The sequence below is a fragment of the Colletotrichum higginsianum genome, chromosome 2, assembly GCF_001672515.1.
Source record: "Colletotrichum higginsianum IMI 349063 chromosome 2, whole genome shotgun sequence".
Taxonomy (NCBI): Eukaryota; Fungi; Ascomycota; class Sordariomycetes; order Glomerellales; family Glomerellaceae; genus Colletotrichum; species Colletotrichum higginsianum.
This window is the reverse complement of record NC_030955.1, coordinates 4,643,895-4,661,879: the sequence shown is the minus strand read 5'-3', so window position 1 is coordinate 4,661,879 and position 17,985 is coordinate 4,643,895. Positions and strand designations below refer to the sequence as shown.

Genomic DNA, 17,985 nt, shown 5'->3' with positions numbered 1-17,985 from the left:
TTGTAGCGCTGGGCTCATTGCTCACACGAACGGGGCAAGTGAGATAGAGATGCGCCAGAGATGCAATAAAGCCAGACGAAGCCGGCCGGCGCACAAATCAGCGGCGGCCATTGAGCAACGGCGCCCTGTTGGATCGAGTCTTCGCAGCCCCCAATAAGCGCCCACATCCATCTAGTCTGCTTCTGTTTCTCTCCCACCATCCATCCATACTACACACCGCAACCAAGGAGGCACAGCCTAACATCAAGAGTGGTCACGCCGTTTTCCCTTCCGTCCCTGCACTAATGTCGCTCTGCGCGGATGGGATCCAACCCCGGCCTAGGGTCGCAGCCAAAAGCGGCCGGGGTCAAGACATGGGTGGCATGGGTAGCCGGCCTGGCCTCTGCGGGCCAATTCGCCCAAGTGCCCCTTTGGCACCATCCAACCTCCACCGAAACCCCTGGATTAGCGTTCATGGGGCTGGAGGTTAGCAGCGTGGTGTAATTTCCCACTCTGACATACGGTGTCGAGCCGAGCGGGAGAGGCTCGAGTGAGTGCGAGTCTGAGAGTAACAGGACTTTCGCACTTGCTTGTCCAACATGGCTATTAATATGTGCCGCCCTCCCCATCAACTTCCGGACTTCTTCCTTTTTTCCCCCTCCAGCCAAACAAGCCTCATCATTCTCAAGCATCAGCTTTTGACTCAACTTTGACTTCGGTCGTCCACTCTTTAACAAAGCTTCCAGCTTAACACATTCGCTCTCTTAATCAAACTTCAAACTTCGTTTTCACGAAATCCCCCCCCCCCCCACCACCCTTCAAAATGCGTTACACTGCTGCCGCCCTCGCCGTTGCCGGTGCCGTCATGGCCTACGACGACGAGCCCGCCTCTACCGTCTTCTCCACCAAGTTCTTCACCATTACCTCGTGCGCTCCTGAGGTCACCAACTGCCCTGCCCGCAGCACCGTTGTCTCCTCCAGCGTCGTCCCCCTGACCACCTCTACCATCTACACCACCAAGGTCAGCACCGTCACCTCTTGCGCTCCCGAGATCACCAACTGCCCCGCCGGCTCGACCGTCGTCGTCACCAAGACCGAGGCCGTCTCGACCACCGTCTGCCCCGTCACCGAGACCGGCGCCAAGCCCACCCCCACGGCTCCCGTTGTTGTCCCTCCCCCCGTTGGCCACAACACCACCGCTCCCGGTGTCCCTATCAAGTCTGAGGCCGTTCCCCCGGTCAAGCCTACCACCGAGACCGGCGTCAAGCCCGTTCCCGTCACCACCGGCGGCGTTGCGCCCTCCGTCTCCAAGCCCGCCACCCTGGCCACCAGCGCCGCCTCCGAGTGCCCCGGATACTCCGTCAAGACCATCTCCACCAGCGTCACCACCGTCGTTCCCACCGTCATCTACGAGACCGTCAAGGTTCCTTGCCCTACCCCCAGCAAGCCCTCTGCCACGATCCCTGGTGTCCCTACCGGCGGCAACGGAACGTGAGTAAACTTCCCGATCTACCTCGAAGACTCGAGAGTGCTAACCCTCATGGCCAGTGCTGTTCCTCCCACCAAGACCCCCGTCACCGCTGGTGCCGCTGGCCTGACCGGCTCTGCCGTCCTGGCCGCCATTGCCGGTGTTGCCGCCTTTGCCTTCGCATAAATATCTTTTCCTGGACAACTCTTCTAAGGAAAGCCAACCAAGGCTACGGCAGTTTACGATCAAATCTAGCGGGGTTCTTTGCTTAGGAGTCGAGACGAAATGTAAAAAGAGCCCTTCTCTTTGTACATGTATCATCTTAACGGAATGGCAAAATACCATTTGTACCTAATCTTCTAATTGTATTTGGGGGACGTTTGCGGCCCGGGGAGGTCTCCCTCACCTTGCGATCGAGGATACTGAGCGCGAGGGAGGTGTTTCCTTCTGGGTCCCGACGGCCTGGCTTTAACGACGAAGTGTTTGGGGAAAATCCGATGATTCGATGTGACAATTGCAATGTGACTGTCCTACAACGTGCCAACCATATCAGAGCAGAGGGATGTCCCCTCAAGTGAGGGGACATAGTCTGCAGCCGTCCTCCTGTGATTTGCGAATTCTTACGACCTCTCCCGGGACGCATTGGTCGTTACCCCGGAAGACTCCCGTCCGCATCATGCGAAGCAATTAGCAACCGCAATAAGCACTTGACGGGAGACCACCGCCAGTGGCTAACAAATGTCGAGCAGTTCGGACAACAAACCCGCCCTGAAGATCGCCCTGTCAAAGTGGCCGATCCCTACACTCCCTCTTATCCCAGACCCTGCCGCCTTGGCGCGGTCATGGGACGCACAGGCAAAGACAGGACAACCAGGACCAACTGAGGGACTTTTATCGGGAGATTACCATTGGGACGAACTCCGGTGTATGATTGGCCGAAGCGTACCAGTTCAATTTGGACGAAACGCTCGGCCCCGCCCCATGGGACGAACGGCGTCCCCGACTTCTTTTTTAGAAGTTGGAGATAGGATGCATAAGGCGGATATCCTCTTTTCATCTTATGCAAGCACAGACGCGCACCAAACCAGGGTGCCAAGCAACCGGATCGACGAGAGACGATGACGACGGAGACTGGTGGGAGCTGCACAACGTCACACTACGAGCACACGCCCAAGGCCCGTCGAGGAAACACACGACGGGAAGAGCGATGAGATGAGATTGAGGGGGGGGGAGGGAGGGAGACACAACGTCCAACGTCGCAACGACATCCATGCTAATAAGTCAGCCGGGGAAGGCCGCCACAGGAAGACAATCGAGATTGGAGGCTTTACTGAAGGAAATGCCCTTCAAGGATGGAGGCGCAGTTCCCCCTCATCTCACCTCTTCCTCTCTCCGCCTTTCATTTCGGAGAAATTCGCGAGTCCTGCGGTTGTGCGCTCCCTGCTGTCCGCCACTCCAATTCCGCCCTCCATCTTTCTGTCAGTCTCACCATGTTCGAATTTGGAACCTGGGGGACGGGGGGCACGAGATGCAGGATCCGCCGGATCAAAGCAGTCGCAGGGCGCGCGACTTGGGCAACTCGGTTTCGGTCGATTCCGAAGTGATTCGACTCATGGATTGAAACGAACGTTTTTTTATGGAAGAGGCTATGTGATGCGGACCCCGGAGGCGGAGACACGCTTGTCGGTGATCGACGATGCGTCGGCCCACCGCCCGGTGGACGCAAACGCATTGTCCGGCTACGTCACGGTCTTCAAAAGGGGAGGCTATGGTCCATGGAGTTTAGTTGCTCGAGTTGCTCGAAGATCACGCTAACGAGGCACTCTCTCGGACGGTTTGCCCTTTCCTTGGACCGTGTGTCGTGCCGTGCTGGATGATGGGACGTGGCGTCTCATTTCGAACCGAGAAGGGCTTCCAACTGGCTATCGATTTCTCGATAACGCCTGTCGCCTTGCCCGATGCTATTCCTTGTGCCGGACAGAAGTGTCACGAGCGTTGCCTTCACGTGCACTTTTCGTTTGAATGAAGCTGCTAACCTTTGAATAGAATCCCTTGTCCACGGAGGCCTGTCCCTCTCTGCCGTTCGAGTGCGAAACCATGAAGGCGGTCTTGCCCTGATGATACCCAGGCCATACTGAACATTTTCCATCGACGTTACAGATAGACGGAACGAGCAGAACGCAGCTACTTGTTAGCCGTCTCACCTTCGCCGTTTAGAGGTATCACCGGAGGCTCAATGTCGCGTTGCGACTAGCTATCATTCCATTCCGCAGACCCTCATTCTCTTCTCTCTGCCGTTGATCAGCCAAAGGGCGTCCGCAGACTCACCCGGAAGTGCCGGTGCTGCACGGCCCGGTTGCCCAACCGCCGGAGGCCGGCCCACCCGGACCGCCGCGGCATGTTTTCCGGACAAGGCACTTTTACGCCCCGCTCATGCCGGGATTCGCAGACACTGACGGCAGCGAGAGACCCCCGCCTGTGGTTCACGAAGAGAGCTCTCCGTCCGTATCAAGGACCCGACGTATGAAAGACGCATGCATCGGCGGGGGAGCTACGACCCTCCCTTTCTGTGTCTCTGCTATCTTACTATCCGGGGAATTCCTCGTCTGGAAGAGGAAACTACCGTTATGTCCCCTGCGTGGGAGTTTTGAGTTCGAGCTCGCTGGCCAGCGCCACATCGGGAATCCATCTCCTTTACCCATATCGGGCCAACCGTCACTCCAGACCAGAAGCGAGAGTAAACAGGGCATGTCCGGCGTCTTTTGCGTTTGAGAGGCATCCCGATCCGTCCCGGAGGGCTGCAGCGTCTCATCGGCCCCGCAGCCCGCGTTTGCCAAGTCAACGTAGGGCACACCTCAGCCGGTGCGCCGCCCGCTTACCCCCGGATGCACTGCGCCCGTTAGGGCTATCTTGCCTGTTTCGTCTCAGCCGTCTTCTACGGAAGCGAGCGTCAGATATACGACAGTTTCCCGCGATTAGATGGAGGGACTTTGAGTGTTTGGCAACTGAGTCGTTTGCTCGGACATCTCCGGTTGCTGCCAAGGTTCGCTTCCGACAACGGTCCCGATCGAGGGTCACTTCCTCGTCCCCCCTGTTGTGCGCTCAGACCTTAGTGGTCCTGTCCCTATTGAGTCCACCTCGCCGTAGTCAGAAATTTGCGAGTCGCGTTTGTGTAAGGGTCATCTTATGATGGTATCCATCAAACGGACCGTGGTTCCGAGCTGGTGTTGGTGTCCGAAGTACAGTCGGGGCCGTAACCCAATCGGAGTAGTAGGCGTTTGCACAACAAGCCCGCGCTTTGTTGAGGTACGTAAAGCTAGCTACAATATCGGTCTGAGTTGATTGATCTTGTCGAGGCAAGGAAGGTCCCGGGGTTCGTTGTGGACTTCGCTGGTGCTGCGGACTGGCTCTCCGTTGGCCCCGGACGGCGACCGCGGCGGGATGGGCGCGGGACGGGCCCACTTTGGCACCGACCGGATATCCACACTTGATGTACCTACCTACGAAGTACCGCCCAAGCTGCCGAGACGGCTTGGACAGGTAAACAGTCGAGTCTCCGACACCGGTCGATGCGATGTCCGTCCGAAATTTGAAGGCTTGTTTGTTCTCGCAGGCAGCAAATGGAAACCCAGGACATGATCGAGAAAGGGATGTCCCGGCGCAAGTGCCTGTGACCGATGATTCTAGCCCGACCAATCCCATCTACTCCCTATTTCCTTTGACTGGTTTCTGGCAAATGCACTCGGCCGCAGCCCCGAAGCACCGGCCCCTTCACTAAACTGGGGCGTTGGCGTTCGGCGCTTCGCAGGTCGGCGCCCAACCTGTCGCCACAGTCCGATCCAACACCGACGCCGACTCCGACCCCCGTGGATCGTCCACGACCGGGCGGTTATGCCGACAAGAGGATTCGAAATTGAAGTTTTTGGCACCGCCAAAGGCATCAGAAGCACGCCGTACTAGAGTCACCTCGATGACACGTCAATTCGGCAGCCCACTCCAAAGCACCTCAATCATCTGCTCCTGCTTGTACATGCAGGCATCGTTGTCGTCTGCACAGCCCTACAGCCTGGGGGCCGTCCCAATCGAATGCGCGGCACCAACATGGCGACGACCCCCAAAAGGCCACAATGCGTACAACCGTCGGGACTATTTTGGTCCGAAGTCTTCAACGTCATCCCAGACCGTCGTCCAATCTCACGTCAGACGTCGTCTTACCGGGAAGAGCGTTAGCGCGGCCCGCCTCGCACTCGGCACGCACAGACCACAGCTTCCTTCCTCAACACCCTCTTCTTCCTTGAAGCTGACAAGGCGGTATAGGTTCTCGCACTCGCCTAAACAAGTCGAGACGAATCGGATTCACATTGTCTTCCCTTTCGCACCGCCCGTCCGTCATATCGCATCGGACGATTCGTCATGCATCTTGTCCTCCTGCTCCTTTCTTTCGGCTCCCTTTGATGCTTGGCCTAAGCCGGTAAGGGAGTTCGCGCAACCTAGAAAACCAAACTGGTGTTGACGGCAGAAGCTTGTTTCTGCCATTTGTCGATCCAAACACGTTTCCGCGAATCGGCCTCCCTCTTTCCTTTCCCGTCTTCGTCGTCGTCGTCGTCGTCGTCGTCGTCTTCTTCTTCTTCCTCGCACTTCGCCCTGACAGCGTACTCTAGGCGGCGGGGCGCAAGCGGCCACCCGCTGATGCGAGGTTCCCAACAGTGACTATGCCCTTTCCCGTCGATGCGGGCGAGCGAGATGAGCCACCGCCTCCACGCGAGCATCGGCCACCCATTTCTGATCCAACGCCTTGTTTCCATGCAACACCCACTGGGTGGTTTCCCTCGATCCGCTGGCTGACACGAGCCTGATCTCGTTCCAACAAACCCTAAGAGAATGCGAGCGCCTCTGGTACTCTTTATCACTAGTGGTGACGAGGCATACCCCCCTTCCCCTTGCCAATGGTTCAGTCCCAACATCCTAACGGAAAGCCGAACGCCAAGATTTGCAGCGAGTTTGATACTGTAGTACAAATGCCTCCCTTCGGAAGCGCGCATATATATGATCGGCGCTTCCCATGCTCGTGTCAATTTCAATGCCTGCTTAGTAGTTCCCAGAGCAAACGCCCGAGCTTGACGACGTCTAGCCTTTAAGACACATTGTGTCCACTGGAACGCAGACCTTTGAAAAATATTAATACCCTTCTAAGCGGTCCTCGTCACACCTTTGCCTTTCCATTTTACTCCCGAAATCCTCTTTCTCCTGGACACCGCCACGACAGGTCACCACGACAAACAACAGCAGAAGAAAAGAAAAAAAAGGATGTCCGGCCCGCCGCCCCCTCTGCCGTCCAACCTCGTCTTCTTCGGCCCCTCGGCCAACTGCACCCTCGACCTCTGCCCCATCGAGTACAGCCTCTACAAGTACCGCCCAAACCTCGCCGTCAATGCCCTGTTCCTCGCCCTCTTCGCCCTCGCCGGCGCTGTCCACGTCTATCTCGGCGTCCGCTGGCGCTCCTGGTGGTTCATGGCCTTCATGCTCGCCGGCTGCCTCAGCGAGATCGTCGGCTACGTCGGCCGCATCATCATGTATAACAACCCCTTCGAATTCGTCGCCTTCATGCTCCAGATCGTCTTCATCACGAGCGGGCCCGTCTACTACACCGCCGCCATCTACGTGACTATTTCCAAGACGTAAGTGTGGGCTCTGCTTTGCTTTTCAATGGAAGTCGACCATCATGTTTCACACGTTTCAAAGCCGTTACTTTTCATTTCTTTTTCATTCTTTTTTTTCGGTGGTCTTTTTCCCCTTCCAGTAATGGCCATTTGTGGCAAGCACACAATTTTCCTTTTTCCACATGGCACATCGTCATTCTGTGTCGTGCGAGTCTCGGAGACCAAACCCCACCCACCATCCCGCGTGGGATGCTCTATCGATATCAAAAGAAGCAACCATGCCGTCCATTGTAACAACGGCCTCTGACCCCGTGTGCAGCATCGAATCCTTCGCACCGGAGCTCTCCCGGATCCCCACGAAGGTCATCTATTGGCTCTTCATCTCCTTCGACCTCTTCTGCCTCGTTCTCCAGGCCGCCGGCGGCGCGCTCAGCACCACGTCCCGCGGCAGCTCCGACGTTGGCATCGACCTCGCCATGGCCGGCCTCGTCATCCAGGTCGTCGTGCTGGTGGCCTTCTGCACGCTCTTCGCGGACTACATGTTCCGCTACACGCGCTCCACCGCCGCGCGCAGGCTGACGCGCCGCGAGAAGGTCTTCTTCGGCTTCCTGGCGCTGGCCATCGTGCTGATCCTGGCGCGGTGCGCGTACCGCGTCGACGAACTCAGCGAGGGGTACTCGGACTCGGACAAGATCACGGACGAGGGCCTGTTCATTGGGCTCGAGGGAGTGTAAGTCGTCGCATGGCCGACCCTCTTCTCTGGAGGCCCGGACCTTGGGTGCTGACTTGTTCGTTCTAGTCTCATCATCTGCGCCGTGTTCGCGCTGTGCATCGGACACCCTGGACTGGTCTTTGGAAAGAACAAGGCGACGGACGGAGAGAGAAAGGGGTCGACCGTCGAGAGCGGCGTCGAGAGCGGCATTGCGGTGACGGAGCGGAAGTGATCGAGATACCATTTTGTCCCCGTCTGGTTTTCTTCTTCTTTTTCTTCTTTTGCATAGGGTCTCAGATTAGACGTCGAACGCCTTTCTTCCATTCCTTCACAGCGCGTTTCGCCCGATTGTTCTGGATCGGCCTGGCCGGTGACCTTTGAGAAGTGATACCATTCGGCTCTCTCCAATATTTCACCATTGGATACATCACAAGCCGAGAGACGAAAATTTTGTTTCTTCACCATAACAACCCTCTTATAACTCCCGGGGCTTTCCCCAGAGACTCTCGTGGATAGACGACAGACGTCCGAATTCTACGCCAGAGGTAAATATAGGCGGACGACGAGGCCCTCCGTCGAGCATACATTTATTTCAAGAAACACAGGCCGGACGACGCAGATCCCGGGACCGGAGTTCTGTCGGCGCGGGCCCCACACGCTTCGCAACTCCAAGCCCGTCGCTTCCACCCCATACCACCGCCCGCGTCCCGGTGCCCGTTATGCCTCACCATCCTGTCGGCTTTCATTTGGCGTCAATCCCGCCAACACATACCCAGACACCTCCATGCCACATATACCTTCGTCACCGAGCCGGCCCGTACGTGGGTTCTCACCAAGCCCTCTTGTGCAATACGAAAACAGAAGACTGGAAATCAAAATTACCGCCGTGTGTATCTTTTTTATTGGGCCTCGCCCAGGCCTTGTCAGCTCCGGCTCCCAAAGCTCTCCATAACGCCGTTCCCTCATGCTGTAGTCGTAGCTCCCAACACGGGACAATAAAACGAGACCGTCTGGCTGATGAAGCCCGGTAACTCTGACACAAGACGTGCTGTCCCTGCAATTACCTCAAAACACAAATAAGCCACTCCGCGGCCCCCTCCCTCTTTACCCTCCCATCTCTTTCTTCCTGCCCAGAATGACGCGAGTTTGGCATGATATCTCGTGACATTTCCCGACCCAACAAATATCCCTAATCCCCAACCCATAATTGTTGACGAAGATTTCAGGCCCACGACCCGTATGCTGTAATGACACGATGGCGATGCAAATCTCCCGTAAGGGACCTCAGGCGACGATAACGACGACGCGAAGAGGTCGCGTTTGATGCAATGCGAGGCAAAATGACCACTTGGATGCCGTCTCCTTCCCACGCGTCATGACGACGACGAAGACGAACCCCTTGCCAAACTAAGGAGACTGGTCGCGATACCACCGCTAACAGCACTCGTCGGCTCGCCCTCGACCTGCTCGGCAGCTCTCGTCCCGGTCGTCATCAGACGCGGCAGCACCGTCCCCCCAGACTCGGTCTGCTCCGCTGCCTTGTCCGCCCCGGCCAGAGGTTCCGGCCCCCTCTCACGATGCTCGGTGTTCCTCGTTTCCTCGGTGTCTTTCCCTGGAGGCCCATCGCGGCTGGATGGCGGTTGCACCATGACCCTCGGCAACGCCCTATCACGGGTCATCTCCTGCTGTTGCCCTGGGCGCGGCTTCACCTCCAATCTGTCGAGGGGCACGTTCTCCTGACCTGTCCGAAGTTTGTAGTTTGCGAGGCCGAGCTTCAGCTTGAGGATCCGAGCCTTCTGTACGCCGGGTAAACTTGGTCAGCATACATGCTCTCTCTTCTTCTAGTCACTGAGACGGGGCACAGTACCTGTCGCGCCTCCTCGCGTGTTAACAACCTCCTTGACGTCGGCAGGGGCAAGGCCCTGACAGTTTGCTCAGCATCGGGCTCCGTGAGCATGGTCGTGTTCTCCTGCGACGTGTCCATAGCGGAATTATCGAAGACGGACGACGACGTGTCGGGGGATGCGGAGCGATTCCTCAACGTCTGCCGTTGCTGATGTTGCTCGCCGGTGACCTGCATCTTTTCGGGCTGTCGTTGTTCTTGTTGTTCGCCGACCAGTTTCTGCTCTTCGCGTTGTTGTTGCCGTTGCGCGCTCTGACCCTGTCAAACAGACATCGCATTAGCTTCCGGTGCCTTGGATCATGACATGATGTACGGCCTTGATTATTCGGGACTGGCTTACCTCCTGCGCGTCGGGTTCCGTGTCGATCTCGGTTTGTGCGGACGCGGCGGGAGAGGGTGCGGACGTGGACGTGGACGTAGACGCGATTGTACCTTTGGACACCACTGCAGGAACAGGCGTCGAAGGCGTAGGAGTAGGAGGAATGGCAGACACGGAAGCGGGTGCAGCGACGGTGATGGCAGGCTCCTGGCACTGCTTCTTCTTGGCGACGGCGTTCTCGTCAAACACGACGGCAGCAAGGGGTCTCTTGAGACCCAATGGCGTCTTGATGGGACTCTTGAGAGGCGACCCGGGGACCCTGCTGTGCTTATGCAATTTGGTGGGCGACATCGCGTTCACGTTCGCGTCCAGAGGCGCGAGGGCGCGTCTCTTGGCCGGCGATGAAGGGTCCATGGTGTCTTTTCTCTTTTGCCTTATTGATGATGTAAATTGGCCGACGACAAAGAGAAAGAGAAGGATTTGGGAGAGGGGGGGGGGGGGGGGTCGAGGTTGTCTTGGTATGTATGTGTTTGGCGAAGGGGATGGGGGACGGGGATGGTCGGGGTTGAGGATGAAGATGAGGATGAGGGTGAAAGAGGGTGGGGGCGGGAGCTGGACGGGAGGAGGAAAAAGAGCTATTCCCATTCAATTACCCAGTTCACAAGCTTGAGCGACTTTCGGCGTGCGTTTCGCGGCTTGGGGCACGCACGCACGCACGCACGGGGGTAGAAGGGAAAGGGAGGGGCTGTTTAAACGAATGACGGTTTTGGGTGGCCGCGTGCAGCTGTAGCAACAACTTGGGTAGCAGGGAGGCAAAGCCCCGTGCTTAAAACAAACAAACAAATACGTTGTTGATGTTGACGTTGTTGTGTTAATGTGGCGAGGGGCGTGGGTTCTTCCCCAACTCCAAAGTATTTTGGAGCAAAGTATTTTGGAGGGATGGGAAAAGGAGGTAATGAATGCAATTCCTCGACGCAAAGGGGGACAAGGCAAGTAGGGAAGTGATGAAGTGAGAGGATGGGGAAGAAAAGAAGGGAAGAGAGACACAGCAGACGTGTTGTTGATGATGAGATGTCCCAAGGGGGGAACAGAACGCGTGCTAGGCCGCCGGGAAATATGCTGTAGAGCCCTCCCTCCGCGTGTGTGGTGTGTCTCCCCGCGTACAAGTAGCTTGTAGACGTGCTAAAAAAAAAAAAAAATCCCTTCAGCGCAGCAACATCGCTGTAGTTTTTTGGTGATTTGGGTCTCCGATTGCCTTGCCACCTGATGAACACCAACTTGACACCAAAAGCCGACCGCGAGCTTTCCAAATCGCGGCCAGGACCCTGTCGTTTACCCTTGCTTGGTCGTCTGCTTGGTGGCTGGCGGGTTTCGTCGCGTACCCCTGCTGAGGACGAGCTTCCAGCGCCTAACCTACGCCCCGTTTACTTCGCACAGTGAGTAGCGGGGCGTGCTTACAAGGGGGGAGGAAGCGAAATACAGCGTCTGGAACGCGGCTTACATAGGTACATCGTGACCAGCCCTGCAAAGTTAGTCCCCAGAGGCGCGTCCGTAGTTGCAGGGGTCCGCTGGCCGTTGCGCATTGCATCCGGCCTAGTGCAGTGTTGAAGAAAGTAGTACGTATCACATTGTAAAATGCGCATACCTACCGAACCTTGTGCATCCCAGGGTGGGTGGCCACCCATGGGTCCAACCCATGGGTCCGCGTCGTCGTCCATGTCCACGCCGCTGGGCTCACTCACTCTTGTCGACGTGACAAGCCCCACTTCCGCCGTCCGCCGTCCGCCGTCCGCTGTCATCCCGTCGAGGCCGCCTTTTCCATCCCGACACAGCCCCGGGCAACTCTTCTCGCCAACGCCCAGGGCAAATACGGAATGTGTCGCTCAAAAGCACTAATAATGTCTTTTTCGCCGCCCTCTCCCCTACCCACCTAGGCCTACCTGGCTAGGTACATCCGCACTCACTTCCTTACTGGGAATAATGCTTTGTAAACTTGGGTATCATTCCTCTCGCCCTTGCAAGAGTCGCGTCGACGCTGCCGCCGACGCCAAGGAGACCAACTAAAAGAATTCTACCGCCAGAACTACATACAACGCGTGACTGTCTCTCTGTTTCTTCAACCATGATACCAAAAGATGAGACTGAGGTTGAAGAAGGGATTGCCAACAAGGGGAAAAAGAAATTTCAAGTACAAGCTGAACCGGACCCCCCGCCGTCCATCCTCATCACAGTCTCGTCGGCTGTTTGTCCGTCCATATAAGTGAGAGAAAGAGATAAAGAAGAAAAAAAAACCCAAAAAAAGAGGGAGAAAACACAACGCTCGCGCATTAACCCGTAGGTTTCAAACCCTTAAAGTCGAGGGACTCCCAAAGGAACGCCAAACCCTTGCTTTTCCACCCTTATGCCAATCCTTCTCAACCACCCAATGAGTATCGGCTGGTCATCATTCATGGAAATCTCCGGGGTATCCATCCATGAATCGATCGCCCACAACCACTTGCTGCGCCCTGTTCTATCCCCCCTTCCTCTCACATGCTGTTTTGCTCCTGCGCCGACGAAGAAACATCCAGCGAGTACATACTGTTGTCGAACTGGAACGGTTTGTTGAAGTCGTTCGTTACTTCGTCCCAGTTGGTAAACTGCTCCATCGGCATCGCGTCCTCGAGCATCATCATGCCGTCAAACTCAGTCCCCACATCCTGGAGTCCTTCCATCCCCTCCATGTTGATGCTGTTCATGTCGAGGAGCAGGTCCACGTCGACAGGCTGCCAGTTGACGTCGATGTCCAGGTGCACACCTTCCGAAATATCGCTGTTGGGCTCCGAGGACCCGCTGTCCTTGCTCGATTCGGGAGTGTCGTTTGGTGTCAAAGACCGGTAAACACTCATGTCGCTGATGACGCCGTTGGCGCCGAACTCGAACTTGCCGAGGTTGTTAAAGAGGCTCTGCGGATCGATCGTCGTCGCCCAAACCTCCATCGGCGCCGCCGGCGCCGCCATTTCCGGCTGTTTGTTTTCCATCTTGGGCGTGCTCTCCGTCTTGCCCGCCGCCGCCTGGTTGTCCTGCGTCTTGCCGCCCATCTTGCTGCCCGTGCGTTGCATCGAAGCATCCCTGGACATAGGCGTTGCGCCGCCGTTGCTTGCCGGTGTTTGTCCCTGTTTGGAAACGTTTTGACCCATTGGCTGCGCCGTCTGCGGCTCCACCTTGACCTGCCCGTTTGTGTCCAGTCCCAGAGATTGAGCAAGGCTCTCCCGCATGTACTTCATCGGATCCTCGAGAGGCTTCACGTGCTCCTCTAGGATGTGCGCCTGACGCGCCTGGTCCGAGGGGAAGCCGGTAGTCGCCATCTCGCAATCTGCCTCTGGGCACAAGAACATCGGCTTCGGCGGTGCCTTGGGTTCCGGCATAGACTGCCTCTTGAGCTCCGGCGACCCGGATTTGCTGATCTGCGGCGACGGTGTTGCCTGATTAGGCTGCTGCGGCGGAGTCGGCTGCGTGCCAGTCTTGGCCTTCTTCCGTGCCGGAAGCTGCAGGTTGTCCTTGGTGACCTTGGGCTTGGAAAAGTGGATGGATTCGCCGTGCGGGGAGCTCGCGCCGAAGGGAAAGGGGGGCTGGCTCGTCGTCGGCGCAGCCGGGGGGCCGCTCTTACTGTTGGACCGGTTATGCATCTTGTTGTTGAGGTTCTGCGTCTGCTTTTCCAAATTGGCCATGTTGGCCATGCTCAGAGGAAGGGGCGGGCCGCCTTGGGCAGAACCAGCTCCCGCTTGGTTCGGCGCCGGGGGTTGACCTTGCTGAGGCGCAATAGCGGCCTTCTTGCCGAGATTGGCGCAATCGCGCGCCATGGTCTCGAGCAGCCAACGGACCTCGTCGATTTCGGCGGGCCTCACGCTGAAGACGGGCTTGGGGTTAGTCATGGCCTCGCCGTCGGTAAATTGTCTGATCATGCGAAGTCGCTGTGGAAGGTTAGCACAAAGCTGAGGGTTCGGGGTTACATGAATACTCACAGCTCGGAAGTAGCTCTTGGCGCGCCCGTCGTCGCGAGTTGCGGCGTACCACCGGCCGAGCGCCTTTCCAATCTTTCCCATGTCCACTACGATCTTCATCAGTTTGGCGCATGTCTCTTGGCGCTGCTCCGGTGACATGGGGATGTCGGGCATATGTTCCGTCATCATCAGCCTCTGCTCTTCCTGGCCGATGCGTCTGAGCTTGTCAAAGTCGTTCTCGGTTGGGCCTGAGTTCGCTGCCTGCATGGCCTGTTGGCGACTTTTCATGGCCTCGTACTTGGCCTTCTGCTCGGGCGTCATGCTCGCTATCTGCTCAGGTGTGAGATTCGGAAGGGGACGCATCTGCCCGGGGGCAGCTGCAGGCCTCTGAGGTTGCTGGGTAGCCGTCTGAGGCACATCGACGGGCTCGTCGGTGCTCGGACGCTTGAGGTTCTTCTGCTGGGATGCCGGAGATGGGTTGGGAGGCTGTGATTGGTTATTGTTCGGGGCGGAGCGTTGGTTGTTCTTCGGTGGGGCGGCGTGAGCAGCAGCCTTCGGGTCAGGGGTGGCACTTTGCTGCTTCGGCGGGGCTGGTTGCACGGGTTGGACAGGCGTGGGGGCGACGTTTGCTGGCGGCGGAGGAGCCAGCTGGGGCATATGTGGCGCCTGAGGCGTGGGCATAGGGACGTTTTGTGCCCCAGGCCCCATGTTCACCTGCGCTTGAGCTTGACGCATGGCAATTTCCTTCTGCATAGCGGCACCCATCTGCCGTTGCTTGATCTGAATAATGAACTGTCTCAACTGATCGTCTGTGAGGCTCGCAATCTTGGGGTTTGCTTTGCGAGCGTTCAAGATGTCGTTGGGCGTGACTTGGATCATGTGAGCGGGAATTACCGGTATGTTGGGAGGCATGCCTGGTTGGTTCGGCATCACCATGCCCGCCGGCATGCCATTCTGCTGCAACTGCGGCGGTTGCTGCTGCTGCTGCGACCCGAGTTGTTGTTGTTGTTGTTGCTGTTGCTGTTGCAGCGGTTGAGACTGCTGCTGCTGCTGTTGCTGCTGCTGCTGCTGTTGTTGTTGCTGCTGTTGCTGCTGCTGCTGCTGCTGCTGTTGCTGCTGCTGCTGTTGCTGCTGTTGCTGCTGCTGTTGCTGCTGCTGTTGCTGCTGTCCCGCCGCCGCCGCCGCCTGCTGTTCCCGGTTGCGCTTCTCCATTTGCCTTTGCATATATGTTGCGAACTGCGACCTCTGGATCCTCTCGAGGTGCTGTTGTAGCTGGGGCTGGACGGGATTCTGCGCAAGCCACTGCCGAAGGTCCTTCCACTTGCGAACCTCGGCGGGGGCACGGAGTTGGTTTCCAACTTGCTGGAGAACTGGCGGAGGGAGGTCCATGCTGTCCATCATGACCTGGTGAGCAGGTGCCACGGGAGTGCCCTGGTTTCTCAACCTAGCCAGCATCTGCTGTTGCTGCGCAATAACCTGCTGCTGGTTATTTGGGGTTCCCGACTGCGGCTGCTGTGGCATCATGCCGTTGGGCATGAACTGGTTGCCGTTAGGCATGTTGAACTGGCCCATCTGTCCCGGTCTGCCCTGCATCTGGCCTGGTGTGTTTCCGGCCTGCGCCATGGCGTTCATCTGCATCTTACGCTGCTGCTCCTGCCATTTGGTCATGACCTCGTGGAGCTTGTCGGGTGGCAGTCCGTGGACCGCCTGCCTCTGCTCGGAGTTCATGCTCGCCATCATGCTGTGGAAAAGGGGGTTGTTGTTCAGGTTCATATTGCCGCCAGTGGACATTGGTCTTTGGTTCCCTTGGTTAAAACGAGGGTCGAGGGTGCCGGCAAAGGGGCCGTTGGCCTGTGCCCCGCCTTGGCCTTCCATGGGGTTCATGGCACTTGGGGGTCGGCGCATTGGAGTGTTCAGGGTGTTCATGCCCGGGCTCTGTGAAGTAGGGGCGCCGCCAAGACCATTCGGTTGGCCCTGCAGCTGTCTGGCCTGTTGCTGAGCGCGCATCTGCGCCGCTTGTTGCGATTGCTGCTGCTCCATCTTCAACTGTTGCGCCTGCTGCATGCTGAGTTGCTGCTGAGCCTGGTTAGGGCGAGGCGTCTGGTTTGACCCGGTCTGATTGGGCATTCCTTGACCTTGTGCGCCAGCGATGGGCTGTGGAGTCGCGTTACGAGCCGGGCCGCTGCTGGCGGGAACGACCATTTGTCCCTGCTCCTGGGCTAGGATGCCCGCCTTTTGTTGGTTCATGATGTTTTCCATCGTGTTGAACTGACCAAAGTCGCCGTTGGCAGACTGCATGCCTGCGGCGTTCATCAAGGCGGGGTTCATCTGTCCTCGACCAGCTTGCATGAGAGCCTGGGCTTGAGCCTGGTTCATGTTGGGAGGCATGCCCCCCTGCTGTTGCCGCTGTCTCGCCAAGGCCGCGTTTTTCGAGAGACCTTGGAAAGCCTGGTGTTGGAACCAGATGAGAACCGGATCTTTGCCCTGCGCCGTGTATTCCTGTGCCCTCTGGGTAAACCGAGTCTGCACAATGCTACGGTAGTGGTTCTTTTGAGGCTCGGGGCAGGCAGCAGCCATCTTGTGGGCGAGCTCCAAGACTTTTTGCTGGTCGTGCGGTGTGAGGCTTGACGCGTCGGTGGGCATTGCGTTCTGAGGCCTACCCTGTCCGCCGGGCATCTGGAACATTTGCTGGTTAGGCCCGATCGGTTGGCCGCCCTGGTTGCCCATATTGACGCCCATCTGACCCTGTTGGGAAATTTGAGACGCTTGCATCTGGTGCTGCAGATGCTGGAACCCTTGCTGCTGGTTCTGACCCATTCCCCGCCCCATCTGATTCTGCATCGCGGCATTCTGGTTCATCATGAGCTGCTGCTGAGCCTGAGCGGCGGCCTGTACCTGGAGGTTGTTGCTAAGATTTTGCTCGTTCGCCTGTCGCCGTCTGAAGAACTCGTTCGTTTTGTTGCTCATTTGCGCCTCGTATTGAGCCTGTATCTCCGGTTAGATTCATGCTTACGACAACCCCCCCCCCCAAGATCATAATGTAATGGGTGGCTCGGCTCGAAACCTTACCTTGTCTTGCGATTTGTTAAACGCCTCGCGCTCGAAGTTGACGCCAACTTCTGCCGCCTTCATGAAATCGATGTTAGTCACAGCGAGGCCAATGTTGGTGATCCTAGAAAAGAGCTGGTCAGATACTGCGAAAGTCTGGTTCGCGGTAGAGGCAAGACATACAGGTTGTGGCATTTGATCATGCGCTCTTGGATGGCGACGCCGGCTTGCCAGCCTGTATGTGGCTGTTGCTGGGCGAGCATGGTTTGGTAAAGAAACTGGTTCAACTGAACCTGGGTGGGCCGGGGGCGCGGGGGCTGCTGCTGCTGCTGCTGCTGCTGCATCATACCCGCCGCTCCCGCCATGTGCTGCATGTTCGCGGCCATGGCCGCTTTCCACAGGGTTTACACAAGTCCCCTACAGCACGTCTTCCAAAGCCGACAGCTTCGATCGGAAATGGGCCTGAGACCGCCGGCGGCTGCCTAGGTGAGGACCGCTCTCGAATGGGAAGTGCGTGAGGACTAATGTGCGTTCGCTTGTTGACAGAGTCCGAAACAATCGTAGAGGTCGGCACCAGGTATTTGTTATTTCCAACAAGAGGCACGAGGCCGTCGACTGCCTACAATGTGCCTAGCGACTTGCGACAACAAGCATCAAAGGGAAGGCGAGTGTCTCGAGGAGAGCGGGGAGGCGGAATGGCGAACGAGCTTGCGATGTAGCGCGAAGTTCCTGTTCCAACGGGAATAAAACGTGTGCGTGTGGTTGAGCGGTGGTGCTGAGGGAAGCGTGACAAGGAAAGCCAGGTGGTTCGACGGTCTCGTCTCGTGTTTTTCGTAGCTGGATTACGTGGAGTCGACGAAAGGACCCGAGCGCCTATGCAACAGGTATATTCACTGTGCGTGGAGTTGGGTGC

General features: G+C 57.4%; 4 protein-coding genes across 4 annotated transcripts; 2 read left to right on the top strand and 2 right to left on the bottom strand.

Annotated features, from left to right (window-relative positions):
* Positions 1 to 802: 802 nt before the first annotated feature.
* CH63R_03107 (GPI anchored serine-rich protein) lies at positions 803 to 1,633 on the top strand (the record flags this gene model as incomplete). Its single annotated transcript, XM_018298082.1, has 2 exons — positions 803 to 1,470; positions 1,528 to 1,633. The coding sequence occupies 2 exons, from the start codon at positions 803 to 805 to the stop codon at positions 1,631 to 1,633; spliced, it is 774 nt and encodes a 257-aa protein (XP_018162898.1).
* Positions 1,634 to 6,754: 5,121 nt separating this feature from the next.
* Positions 6,755 to 8,051, top strand: CH63R_03106 (RTA1 like protein; the record flags this gene model as incomplete). The annotated part of the gene is made up of 3 exons (XM_018298081.1): positions 6,755 to 7,125; positions 7,427 to 7,837; positions 7,907 to 8,051. 3 exons carry the CDS (start codon positions 6,755 to 6,757, stop codon positions 8,049 to 8,051), a joined length of 927 nt encoding a protein of 308 aa, XP_018162897.1.
* Positions 8,052 to 9,192: 1,141 nt separating this feature from the next.
* Positions 9,193 to 10,455, bottom strand: CH63R_03105 (uncharacterized protein; the record flags this gene model as incomplete). Its single annotated transcript, XM_018298080.1, has 3 exons — positions 9,193 to 9,615; positions 9,687 to 9,980; positions 10,063 to 10,455. The coding sequence occupies 3 exons, from the start codon at positions 10,453 to 10,455 to the stop codon at positions 9,193 to 9,195; spliced, it is 1,110 nt and encodes a 369-aa protein (XP_018162896.1).
* A 2,114-nt stretch (positions 10,456 to 12,569) lies between these two features.
* Positions 12,570 to 17,458, bottom strand: CH63R_03104 (C2H2 type zinc finger domain protein; the record flags this gene model as incomplete). Its single annotated transcript, XM_018298079.1, has 4 exons — positions 12,570 to 13,994; positions 14,046 to 17,009; positions 17,094 to 17,196; positions 17,256 to 17,458. 4 exons carry the CDS (start codon positions 17,456 to 17,458, stop codon positions 12,570 to 12,572), a joined length of 4,695 nt encoding a protein of 1,564 aa, XP_018162895.1.
* Positions 17,459 to 17,985: the final 527 nt, after the last annotated feature.